Raw genomic sequence first — 12,788 nt, forward strand, 5'->3', positions numbered from 1 at the left:
AAGTCCGCATGGAGTTTGCTAAAAAACACCTGAAGGACTCCAAGATGGTGAGAAATAAGATTCTCTGGTCTGATGAGACCAAGATAGAACTTTTTGGCCTTAATTCTAAGCGGTATGTGTGGAGAAAACCAGGCACTGCTCATCACCTGTCCAATACAGTCCCAACAGTGCAGCATGGTGGTGGCAGCCTCCTGCTATGGGGGTGTTTTTCAGCTGCAGGGACCGGACGACTGGTTGCAATCGAGGGAAGGATGAATGCGGCCAAGTACAGGGATATCCTGGACGAAAACCTTCTCCAGAGTGCTCAGGACCTCAGATTGGGCCGAAGGTTCACCTTCCAACAAGACAATGACCCTAAGCACACAGCTAAAATAACGAAGGAGTAGCTTCACAACAACTTCGTGACTGTTCTTGAATGGCCCAGCCAGAGCCCTGACTTAAACCCCATTGAGCATCTCTGGAGAGACCTGAAAATGGCTGTCCACCAACGTTTACCATCCAACCTGACAGCACTGGAGAGGATCTGCAAGGAGGAATGGCAGAGGATCCCCAAATGCAGGTGTGAACTTGTTGCATCATTCCCAAAAAGACTCATGGCTGTATTAGCTCAAAAGGGTGCTTCTACTAAATACTGAGCAAAGGGTCTGAATACTTATGACCATGTGATATTTCAGTTTTTCTTTTTTAATAAATCTGCAAAAATGTCAAAAATTCTGTGTTTTTCTGTCAATATGGGGTGCTGTGTGTACATTAATGAGGAAAAAAATGAACTTAAATGATTTTAGCATATGGCTGCAATATAACAAAGAGTGAAAAATTTAAGGGGGTCTGAATACTTTCCGTACCCACTGTATATAGGCATTTAAAAGCGAAGACACCTACCTCTAAGGGTCGAATCCCAATTCCTCTAATTGGATCTATGTTTTCCTCACTTGTCTTCTCCTTGCATCTTAGTCGCACCAACGTAAGATGCAAGGACAGAAGAACCGAGGAAACGTGTTTTAACCGAAATGAGATGTCCTTTCCTGAGATCCCTCATGTGAAACATCCAATCACAAACTGATTTCTGATAGAGGGGCATGTCAATCCATAACAGACTTCCGCATTCTAGCTCCTCCGAGCAATGATAAGAGCTCTGGGACATCATTTATCATGGCAGACCGGAACAACTTCTGGGTTGAGTGAGGACAGAGGAACAATAAAGGAATTGGGATTCACCTTATGTATGTTTATGGATGAACCTTCAAATCACTGAATATTGTGAACTATATTTGCCTCTGTACTTTGTATGATCTGTTAATTGCTGAGGTACTGTTGCTTAAATGGATACTTGACCTTATTCTTTGTAGTAAAGGAAAAAGCAGCTTTGAAAATGGGATAATTACATTTTATGAATGCATGTCAATTGGATTAGTTGCCTGATGATTCTAATCTTTTGTGACTCAGTGGTTTGACTAGAAAAGATTAAAGTATTCTTGTTCTTAGTCAAAAATAAATCCATCGTTTGAATAGTGGTTAGTGTTAGTGCAGGAAAATAATCTTGACAATAATTTTGCCCCCCAGAGACGAAATCGGCGAAGCTCAGAGGACCAATAAGCCCAGTGGGAAGTGTCACTATTGTTTGATGATCAGCAAGACGTGCAAAGAAGCAACAGTGAGTCAGCCAGCCAGAGGAGGAGCCCCCAAAGAGGAGTACATGTTCATCAACGCAGAGGAGGAATTTTTCTATGAGGTAAATGCAGAGAGCAGAGAATGAAATGTTAGATAATGTACATGCCACTTCATACATAAAGTATTTGGTTAACACATTCTATAAATGTGAAATTAAAGTCTGAAACAAAATTGCTTTACATCATGTTACCTTATTTTATAATGTAATTGTTAAAGATAAAACAAAGTAATATAAAACATTTGCAGTCATGTCTAAATATTTTTTTAACTGTCTGTGTTCTCTTTACAGAAGGCCATATTGAAGTTCCACTACTCAGTCCAGGAAGAGGCAGACTCCTGTTTGAGTGGCAGGTGGTCGTTTCAGGATGTACCCATGAAGCCTTTCAGGACAGTGATGCTGATACCAGCAGACAGGATGCCAGCCATCATGGACAAACTCAAAGAATACCTATCTGTGTGAACCTCACAATAAACAAAGACATATTTACTTAAGCATAAGCATAAACTTAAGCATAAACTTTATTGCCAAGTATTTCAAGAATACAAGGAATTTGACTCCAGCTCAATGGCCCACAATGTGCACAACATAAGAACAAAATAAATACACAATATGTACAAGTTAAAATAACATAGAACATAGACTAGCTGTTAATCAGTGTAATAGCCCGGGGAAAGAAACTGTCTTTGTGTCTGTTTGTCTTGGTGAATACCGTCGGGCTCATGGAAATGGTTCACTTTACTCTTAAGGGAGGCTAGAAGAAAATGTTTTTTATACCATTAGCTACAGCAGTACCAGCATTGTAAACTTGCACATGTTGCTCAGTGATTTGTGCAATTTTAGAGATGCAGATTTTAAAAAAACATTCCTGGTTTATCTTAGACGGTGCAAAAGGAAAACATACCCTGCTAATAGTACAAAACTGTAAAACGGTAGTACCATGCTAATATGATTACAGCAATCACATTTTTATTACAAAGAGTTTCATTTATGATAAAATTAAGAACCACAACAAAGGTGACAAATCTGTTAATGACATCAGATGATATGGGTGAGTCTGAAGTATAGTTAGAGGGGCGAGGTGATGTCTCCTTTGCCACTAAGTCAAATTACTGAATGGTACAGCTAAATTTACCAAAGTGATGGCCGTTTCAGATTTTCTTTGAGGGCATAACTTGATAGAAATCAGATTTTTACACACTTGACTTTTAATGGAACATAGGCATGTATGTAAACCGACATTCTTCAAAGGAGTTTGTACCAAAGCAATATTCTATTGATTTATTAATACATGCCTTAAATACCTGCATGCCTTAATGTGTAATGTTTCAGTGTCAAAACCAGATTCCTGCGTACCACATCAACCCAAAGAGAAAGGTGAAAACAAGTGAAAGGAAGTAAACAAGGTGACAAATGACTTCTGCGGCAGCTTGTACCTGCATCACAGTGGTAGACCCTCTCTCTTAATCTGCCTCTTCCTGGTTCCAGGAGGATTTTCTGCCTTTATAGTACAGCCACAGACATAAAACATCCATTTGCAACCCCACTGATGCTTATTAAAGTCTAAAAATCTAAACAACTGTCAGGATGCCTGCATTTCAAGACATGCAGCATTGGTGGGTGAGAGAGCGGGAGGGAGGCGAGAAAATACTGACATGAACAATTTGCCAGCAAACAAGGAGGCGACAGTGCGGTGGGTAGAGCAGTCATCTCCCAACTGGAGGGTCGGAGATTCAAATCTCGGTGCCTCCAGTCCACGTGTCAAAGTGTCCTTGGACAAGACACTGAACCCCCCGTTGCCCCTGATGGTTAGAGCCATTGGTTGAGGTGGCGCTGCCGATGGCTGCCTCGGTTCTGTACCGGAAACAAATTCCTTGTGTGTAACATACTTGGCCAATAAAGGTGATTATCCTTATCCTTATTATACCTGTTGTATTAGACCACAGCTGATAAAATTGGTGCTAATGAAAAGGTTAGCATGTGATCAAATCAAGCAAATGTAATTAATATTATAGTCTCTGGTTTGTAATGACTACAAACATTTTATAAGCACACAGTATATGCATTTCAAGATTTGAGGCCAGATTTTCACATTTATGATTTCAGATCACTGAATAACACATCTGTCATAAGTCTGCCCAATCACTGCACAATTGCTGTTGTATCAGTGCTACCTCTGGTAGCCTTTTGTCTCTCTTCATATTTTCTGGGTGTCACCAGTGTGTAGAATGGAAACAAGCCATGACAACTCAGCTCTAATCTGCTGGTACACATGGTATATGTGATCGTGGTGTTAATAAGGGACTTTCCTACACTAGCGGGAAAATTTTAGATACCACTCTCATGCTGTTGCTTTTTGATGGCATACTCATACTTGTGTGTCAGGATGAAGTAGTTCCCTGATCCATTGACATCTCTGGCAATCTACGAAAAGGAAAGGCACCAGAAACGCCAATACATTTTAATTACTTACAATAATACTGACTTTGTTTCCCTATACCTGCATGAAGAACCCAGCCAGCAGAGCTCTTTTGGTGTTGGCAGTGTCGATCTTGGTCTCAAAGGAGGGCTCAGAAATAGGAAGCTCGATTCTGCTGAGGATGCCACTTAAGTCTGATCTGATGGCCTCAGCTATCTTCAGGGCAGAATGATCCAGAAAACAGTCCTGGCACCACGTTTCAGTACTGATGTCTGGGGAAAAAGCATCACAGATAGTGAGTGGTAGTATTATGTTCAAACTCAGGCATGTCTTGCAACTGAGAAATAAGTATGGAACTGTATTTAAAACAATGTTAGCTTCATGGGGTCCATATTGTCTAACTTTATTTACTATAGTTGGTATTTTGATAGCAAATTATTTTCATAAATATATATTTTAAAATCAGTTTTAAATGATTTTAATTACTTTAATGTGAAGAAATTTGACATTTTCTGCATAATTAGTATAATAACCTATTTTTTCAATTCATTATAAAGTGAAATATAAAGCACCTTGAAACTGTCTTAGTGTATGAAATGTACTCTATAAATAAAATTGCCTTGATATGATGACTGTAGTTTCTGTGTTACAAAGCTTCATTTGTTTTGTAACAGTAAAGAACAGATTCAGAAGTACTGTAGTAAGGATGAATCAGAGTCAAGTGTAAATATACATTTAAAACCATTTTACTGGCTGGTTCTTTTCTCTAACTGTCTACTGGCTTTGTTTGAAGGCATTGTAGATGTTTATGAAGGTGAAGTAATAGCCTCCTGGGTGCTGGAACTGCACTGCCTCTTGGGTCATGCCAGCGGGTGACTCCAGGAACCGCTTTGGAGCTTAAAGACAAGACAACAACAAGGTCACCATCACTGAACACAGCCACTCTGGCTCAGTGTCTGAGAGAAACTGCAGAAGAGCTCATACAACAATGTCCACAAGATGAATGTCAGAGAAGGACCATCACTCAGTGTGAGTACTTGTAACAAATCATACTCTGATTACAAACCAAAGTTTATAACCTATTCATACCACATTCATACCTGACAGCACTGCTGCAATCGTCAACATCCCACTCCCACAGTCAAACCCGCAGGATGCGAGCAGAGCTTTGGCCATCTGAGGCTCCAGGGGGATTTCAGATTTTATAATGCAAATATCACACAAGTTGCCATCATCTAAAGCTGCCAGGTAGTCCTGCTCCTCCAGCACCTGCATGAGACCCTAAGGATCTGCCAAAAATGAATACAGAAGCATGAATGCCATCAGAATAATTTGAAAGATACCATAATTGGAAAAAAATCCTTCACTTGAGGCCTTTAATCTTTCTATTTCCCACATAACCTTTACACTTAATGGCACATACGTACATATTAGAGCAAGTGACAACTGTGCCAAATTTTGCAAGAATGTGGAGATATTACAGTGCACATGGCTTGTACTTCGCTTTCCTTGTACTTGTCTGGTGCTGCCCTAATGAGACATGTTGTATAATCGTTAATGAGCTGGCCTCTTTTAGCCTGTTGTGTACTGTTCATATTAGACTGACAGGACCCTGCTGCTAACAATGGTTAGTAGCAGGGTCCTGTCAGCTCAGCTACATCATGGCTGACTAGACCTGAACAGCTACTACAAAGAGCACATTCATCTCTAGTTTCTCTAGCTGAAAAACTCCCACATACACATCTTTGGCTGTGGGAGACAGATGCCTGTTGATGGCTGTGTTAGACCTAGTGGTATGCCTGTGCTAACTGCCCTCTCATGGGCCTGGTCAATAATAATGACCCCACAGTGCTCCAGAAAAGGGTCTGACGTCATCTCTGTCAGCAGCACAATCAGCCGTGAAATATCTAAGTAATACAAGAGAGGTTAATATTAGAGGCATTATAATACAAAACTAACTTTTTACATTGGAAACTACTGAACAGGATAATTGCTGAAGCAGAAATAAGTCATGTAGTTATAAACAAGCATGGTGACAACTCATCAACAAACCAAGCACAGTGTCAAAGGAGCAGCAGGTCTCCAGAGGAGTGCTGTAACCCTCTTCATGGCCTACACTGACGTCCAGAGAACTTCAGAGAACTAATTCTCCATAAAACACCATTTTCTGTTCACATCAACTTATTTTTCAGTTGATGTCCAAGCTTCTGCCTGTGTGTAGGAGCTTGGACAGGCTGGGCAGCCTGTCACACAACATAAGTTCATTCAGTCTAAAACTAATATGTCAAACAAAAACATTGTGCTGTTAGACTGATCAACATGTCAATGATGGGCAGAAGGTCACAACATAAAGATACAGTCAAACCTAGGGAAGCAGACAATTTTCTGTTGACTAAGCAGGACTAAGCATGTGGCAATCAAACTGCATAGGAGTCACACAAATTTAGTTATGATGTGGTATTTGGGTCTAAATGCCCCTGAACAGAGAAATTATTGGAGATGCACTATTCATTAACTACAGTCCCAAAAATCTCCAGAATGAGTCAATTTTAAGGGCATTCAACAGTAATTATTATTAATTATCTTAACATGTAGTCTTACCTGTGTACTCCTGCCAGTCTTTGCTGCCCTGGACACAATAACCAATTGGTTGTTTACCAGAGCATCCTCAAATTCGCACTTGACCTTCCACACACACAGATTGTTTCTCTCTTTTAGTAATTTGTAGTAATCTGATGAAAAGGGAAATCTGTTGAACTGATTTAACTCCAGATCCTCTTCAAAGGCAAAGGAACCTTCCCCAGGACATTCTTCACTTTCCAGGTAAATGTCTGGCTCAGCTGAGCAACATTCGCTCAACATGACCTAAGTGTGTGAATCAGGAAGCCAGCACGTTCAAGCTGCGACTCCATTCAGATTATACTGCAGATAAAACAATTATCTTTTGTTACTGTTTCTGCTCAGTTACTCAGACGAAGCAGGTAATAAATGGTCACTCAGCTGTGAATTGCTAAAATCATATTTATTAAGCTGTTCAAAGTTTGGAGCTCTCCAGTCTGAGGCTGGCTTAGGAGCAACGAGCACCGGTGTGTAATTTCTCTCCATTGTGGTTTCACATGTGTTTTGATTTGCATAGTGCTTCAAAGTGACTAGTGAGTAGTGTCCTGTCATAAGCACCTGAATATTATCCACATGACCACGTGTAAAGTAGTGAGGGTGCTCAAGCTGTGGATGTTCTCACAGGCCATAGCCTCCAAATAGTCATCTTTCCATGTTTTGATGTTTTTCCCACTATAATTATTACTTTGTTTCCCATATCTTTATTTTGGGACAGTAGGTCACAGCTATGAGGTCATGGCATAAATATGAGAAATAGGTCACTTATCATGACAAGAAAATCTTAGGGGCTCCCTAAGTGTAAGACTTTACCACTTTTATCAATTTTATTATTTTATTTTTATTTTCAGATGTGAGGCACATGATAGGGCTACTTGAATAAAATAAGTGAATTTATCTGAGCCTATCCAGATATCAGTGAAAGGACTTGAGCATCAGACAGACCTCAACGTTTCAACTCCACTGTCGTGTAAAATATAGCCTCCTATAGGTCTGATAGTAACCAAGAACAAATGTAAAATATGTCAATATGGCACCTGAAAATAGGTAAACTATTAACACAAGAGCTGGGCAACCTGCAGTACATGGCTAATTGTTGTCTTATTGTTTTTTACCTTTGCATGCCAACCTCTAACCTTTTTTGGCAAATAAACTCTGCTTGCATCAGCAACTTTGTAATTAGATTAGTCCATTGCAGTGATCAGGAGTTTCTCAGTTGTGTATCGTTATCTGAGCCTCAGTTCACATTATGTAAAGAGTGAGTGCTGAACTCTTTTAAAAGCAGTTTTAATATTACTGTTGAGTGCTCAAAATAGCATGACTCGACACTGACACGGGTTTTCTTTACATATGATGTATCAATCATCATAAAAAAAAGCATTCTCCATGAAATTGTGTTCACCTGTAACACAACATACAAGGAACATAGACATAGTGTAAGCCTACAGTCAAGTGACTGGGATCAAATACTGTCTATTGGCACATGGGTACATAGCATTGAAAGAGCAAAGAAAACAAAGCATTGAATGCAAAACTACTGCATTATTAAAAAGATAAGTTATTAAAAGTAACAAAAATCTAGTCTGTCTGTTCTCGGCCTACATATTTGTGAATAAGAGCTGTGCTTAAAAGAAATATTGCTCACTGTAAATGTATACATGGTGCAATCCAGTAACACGTCTGCAAAAATAATAAAACACTCAATTACAACATCTAATTTGTGCAGGATTTTGTATATGGCATTAGATTGGCTTGATAAAACATATCTCGACAGCCAAAGCAAAAAGGTACACAAAATAGAAAAGGAATTACTGCCAGTTAGTTTTGGATGGCTGGTGGCAGTGGCAGTAAGATTGAGAAATGTGTCTTTGTTGAGTGAATCTATCAAACATGATTTAAAATCTACAAATAAACACTGTAGTCAGACACTGGGTGTTTAGATGCGAGTCCCTCTGTGAAACATGTGACTCCTGCCATAAGAAAATCTTTAGTTTCTCACAGAGTCCTCGATGTAGACAGGCATAGGGAGAAATGCTCAAAAACATGCATGACCTTTAGTAGAGCAATATTTGAGAGGAGTTCACTCTCTCTGAGGGGTGAGTGCTTCTTGATCTTGGCTTATTTAAAATCCATGTTCAGTTCATAGATTCCTCGAGCGAGCTTCTCGGGTCTTGTTAATGCAAAGGAAATGGCAAATCAGTGACATTTCACAGTTCAACTTACCTCTCTGTAATATAAATGGACAAGAAACAGGGCTGTATTTTCAGTCCATCACTCCCCCACAGTGTTTCAGTTGTTTAATCAATCACATTTGCAGACCTGCTGTAGCAAAAGGGTGTTCTTTTTCTCTTGTCGTTTTCAGCCTGGCTCAGAGTGTTACCCTTCGAGAAAAACTGCAAATGAACTAGAAGCATTGTGTGAAGTTTTCTCTGTTCTCATCTGAGATTGCACAGTAACCCTTCTGTTATTACATAGAACAAAACTATCAGGTAAAAGGATTTCTTCATTAAAACACATTTCACAAAAACATTTTTGCAATCACAATTTCACAGATTGGCTTTTTTGTAAGTCTCCCATTAATCTCCTTGATTAAGATCAGCTGATGTGAAAAAAATTGAAATCAATGCAAACAACAAATCAAAATTTTAAGTTGCTACCGTGTTGTAAAAACGTCTGGCACAGAGCCCTGTGTGACAATAAATACAGAATATAAATAATTTTGATGTACCTGAGCTCAGACTCATAGCACCATTCAGAGAAAGAACGCCAAAGGGCCATGGTAGATCTTCTGATTCGACCTCAGAGAAGCCACCATCTTTTTTAAGGTTTTCAGATTTTTCATAGTGCAATTTTTTTTAGTGTCTTTTCACAAAAACGTCCCTTCTGGCCAAAGTCTCAGCTGCTGTATTTGACACTGGCAATTATGCAAGGCTTTGGTAGAGTTGGAGGCTGCTTGGGACTGGGTCTAAAAGAGGGGAAAAAGCAATACAAACATGAGCACAGTGTGTCAAAGTAAATGATACCAGCTTTACATTTAATAGTAACTTTATTTTGTGAATCTTGGAACTCACCTCTTGGGATGTGGGACAGGGCGCATAGGTGTAGATATACTGGGTTTTGGTGCAGGGCCACAAACAGTAGAGGGTCCTTGGACTAGAGTGTGGCCCTGTACAACAGAGGGACTTTGAACCAGACGAGAGCTCCTTGGATCAGCGGGAAGGGGTTTCTGAGGAGGACTGGGCTTCTCTAACTCCTAACAAAGGTCAGACACATAATAATGACAGAGAATCTCCACCAGGTGGCACTCACAGTCAGACAATTACAGCTCAGGCTCTCTGAAACATCGGGGCAGCAGATGATAGGAGCTGTCGTGTGGTTTTAATCTTCTCTGGAGGGCTGAGCTCATGATTAAGGCCTACTACCCTAGCCCCCACCTGGTCTCCATACACCTCCTCTTCTCCTTGGTTGGAAAGAAGCCTTGTCAAACTTCAGAAAGGAAGAAGCTCACTCACCAGTGGGTCTGCCAATTCAAAACATAACTCCTATGTGGAAGGTAAATTTGATTCCTTAAGTAAATGTTTTCATTGAAAACTCGATGCTGTTAACGAAGTCTTAAATACATAATATATCTCCCCTTTGAATCCATAAGGTCGAATAGCATGACAAGCGTTACTATTGAAGTCCTGCCATTAATTCATTATATTGATAAACAGTATCGTCATGCAAGGGACTAGCTTGAGCTCCATCCAAAAACAGCAGGACTGCACCAAATGACAGTAAAGTGAAAAGCAAGCAAAGGAAAAGAGCAAGTCTGAGAAGGTGATTAGTAAGCACAAAGTGCTGCTGCAGTTTTAACTTAGACACTGTTGGTGAAGTCTGCTGCCAACAGGACTCACTTTCAGTTCCGCACATTAGCATTAAATAAGAGCATCTGAGCGGGAAAATATATTTCCCAAAGTCAAGACACCGCCAAGACCTGCTGCTTTTCACCTGCTGTACAGGTGTATAAAAACCAGTGAAACTGAATGGTGCTTTTTTAAAATGAACATACAAAAAACTATCCTGTATGTTCTAAAGGATTCCTTTTTTTATCCATACTGCATTTTGCTTTATGATCTTTAATGTTGTTGTCTGCAATTTTAACTTTTAACTTTTTTAACTTTTAAAACCAAGCTGTCCAGGAACTGCAAATAGCACCTAGCCATTTAGCCGGTTCTGGCATATTTACATCACAGTGATGTCCACAGTAACCTTCCCTCTAAAGGCTTTGTTACACAGTATAATGTAGTCATAAGGAGAAATAAAGACACTTTGCTGCCAATTTTAACGTCTCCCATGAAGTTATATCTTTTATTACACCTGTTTTATTATGCTATCTTACACTTCCTGTATAAACACCAGCCTCCCCTCATTATTGCCCACATGAGTTACAGCTCTTGAAAAATACATTAACAAACACTTATAAATACTGAATGTGGGGACCATGACCATTAATGCGCACTGTCCCTGATAATAAATTATGCAAAAAAGTTAACACTGATAGAACATTATGAAAACACGCCTATCAGTGAAAATTAAAGGAATAATTATGTAAAGCACTATTCCATCATATGCTGTCATAACATTTATTAGCTCCAGAATAGTGTTGTGTTTTAATGCCAGACCTCTTTTATGACCCCTTCATTAGTCTGGACGAGACTAGAATGTCATTATCTGTTAATTAGCTGGATATTGGTGTGGCATCGCTTTGACCTCAGCTTCCCTGTGGCGTCATTTTCAGCGCTGTCCTTAAAAGCTAGACTGCAGTCACTGACATAAATTAAAGTTAACTCAGGTCTAGTTTCAGGCTGGAACTCAATACTGTTCTTTCATCTGCATTTCATCTTTTTCTACATTTACTTGTTTGTATGTTTACAGCTGCAATTTTTGTTTATTTTTTTATTAGTGATTTGTGGTTCTCTTTTCTTTTTGGTCAATAAAAATGTCAGAAAGATTACCTTCACAGCTTTTCCAGAGGCCACATTTGCTTGTTTTTTCTAACCAAAACTCCAAAATAAAAGTAAACCCACACATTTGAGAGTTTGGAAGCAGTGACTGTTTGCAGTTATTGCCTGAAAAAGGACTTTAAAAATAGACTTTAAAATATCTTCAGTAAATCAATTCCTTTTCCTCATTATCTCAAGCCATTATCTTAGTTTTTTGGTTCATCTCTTATTGGGTCGCTCAGTCTCAGTTGCCCCCAAAGTACAAGTCGAACTGGATTAAAGGCAAATATAAGTCTTTGAGAATCACTGAGTGAGAGGGATTTAACACCAGGAACATGTAACTTCATCTCCCACTCATCTATGTCAGTCTGCCAAGCCATAACTAAACTCCAAAAATACTAGTGGCAGCAAGTTCATATCCCTGTGATATGTGGACATACTTGCTCACTCCTGTTGCTGTTTCATCTTCTCTGTCTCCTCCCTCTCCAAGTCTGGCTCCATTTTTATTATTTATGTGATGGTTTCTTTTGTAGAGTTGAAGCCTTGTTTGGATGATACCAGCTCAAAGGTAACCTCTTTATTTTATGACATTGAAAAGAGCCATGAAAATGGTCAACGTCACAACACTCGTCTGAAGATACAGCGGACAACATCATTTCCCTAGTTAGGCTTTTAACAGTGAGAAAAAGCTTCCCAGACCCAGTGGGGGAATTAAGTTACACCATCAAATAAAATGTTTCCAACTGAGGGAAGAGAGAACTTGCTCACCATGACCATCCTGCAGGAGTTAAGGCGTGAGACACTGTGAAATGATGCTCCCCTGGTTGCGACATGGAAGTGAGGTGGAGGGGTTCGGTGAGGTGGAGGCGCTGGGGGTCTCTGCTGCCCGGGGCCAGTGGAGAGAGACAGGGTGAGAGACACAGGTACAGTGTGGCTGAGGTGAACCGGAGGACACTGGGGCAGTCGGCGCAGGCTGTGGGGGGGGCAGGGGGCTGGTGGGAGCACTGCCTCTGCCCCGCGGTGAAGAGGCTGTGGAAAGATGAAATACAGAACCAGAAGAGAAACCATATGTTTCCTATTAGAAACAGTCATGTTAAAC

General features: G+C 40.0%; 3 protein-coding genes across 5 annotated transcripts in view; 1 reads left to right on the plus strand and 2 right to left on the minus strand.

The window, feature by feature from the left end:
- Positions 1-2,231, plus strand: part of bccip (BRCA2 and CDKN1A interacting protein) — a 4,352-nt gene extending 2,121 nt beyond the window's left edge. The window contains exons 6-7 of the mRNA XM_020605189.1: positions 1,564-1,732; positions 1,961-2,231. Of these exons, the coding sequence (XP_020460845.1) occupies positions 1,564-1,732; positions 1,961-2,131 (340 nt within the window). The 3' untranslated portion in view covers positions 2,132-2,231. The remainder of the gene's footprint in view (positions 1-1,563; positions 1,733-1,960) is intronic.
- Positions 2,232-3,526: 1,295 nt separating this feature from the next.
- Positions 3,527-8,727, minus strand: LOC109963055 (putative pre-mRNA-splicing factor ATP-dependent RNA helicase DHX32). The gene is given in 8 exon segments (XM_074527646.1): positions 3,527-4,093; positions 4,170-4,360; positions 4,661-4,671; positions 4,867-4,984; positions 5,189-5,377; positions 5,828-5,995; positions 6,690-6,717; positions 8,704-8,727. Coding segments are annotated over 8 exon segments (825 nt in total). The 3' UTR covers positions 3,527-3,997.
- Positions 7,657-12,788, minus strand: part of adam12a (ADAM metallopeptidase domain 12a) — a 66,293-nt gene continuing 61,161 nt past the window's right edge. For 2 of the 3 annotated variants that reach the window (XM_020605105.1, XM_020605104.1), the window contains 3 exons: positions 12,458-12,718; positions 9,776-9,957; positions 7,658-9,669 (listed from right to left, as the gene is read on the minus strand). In XM_020605105.1, coding sequence (XP_020460761.1) covers positions 9,600-9,669; positions 9,776-9,957; positions 12,458-12,718 — 513 coding nt within the window. In that variant the 3' untranslated portion in view covers positions 7,658-9,599. Of the gene's footprint in view, positions 9,670-9,775; positions 9,958-12,457; positions 12,719-12,788 lie in introns of all 3 variants that reach the window. The other variant, XM_020605106.1, reaches the window with a different exon arrangement.

This window comes from Monopterus albus, unplaced genomic scaffold (genome assembly GCF_001952655.1).
Source record: "Monopterus albus unplaced genomic scaffold, M_albus_1.0 scaffold69.1, whole genome shotgun sequence".
Classification (NCBI taxonomy): Eukaryota; Metazoa; Chordata; class Actinopteri; order Synbranchiformes; family Synbranchidae; genus Monopterus; species Monopterus albus.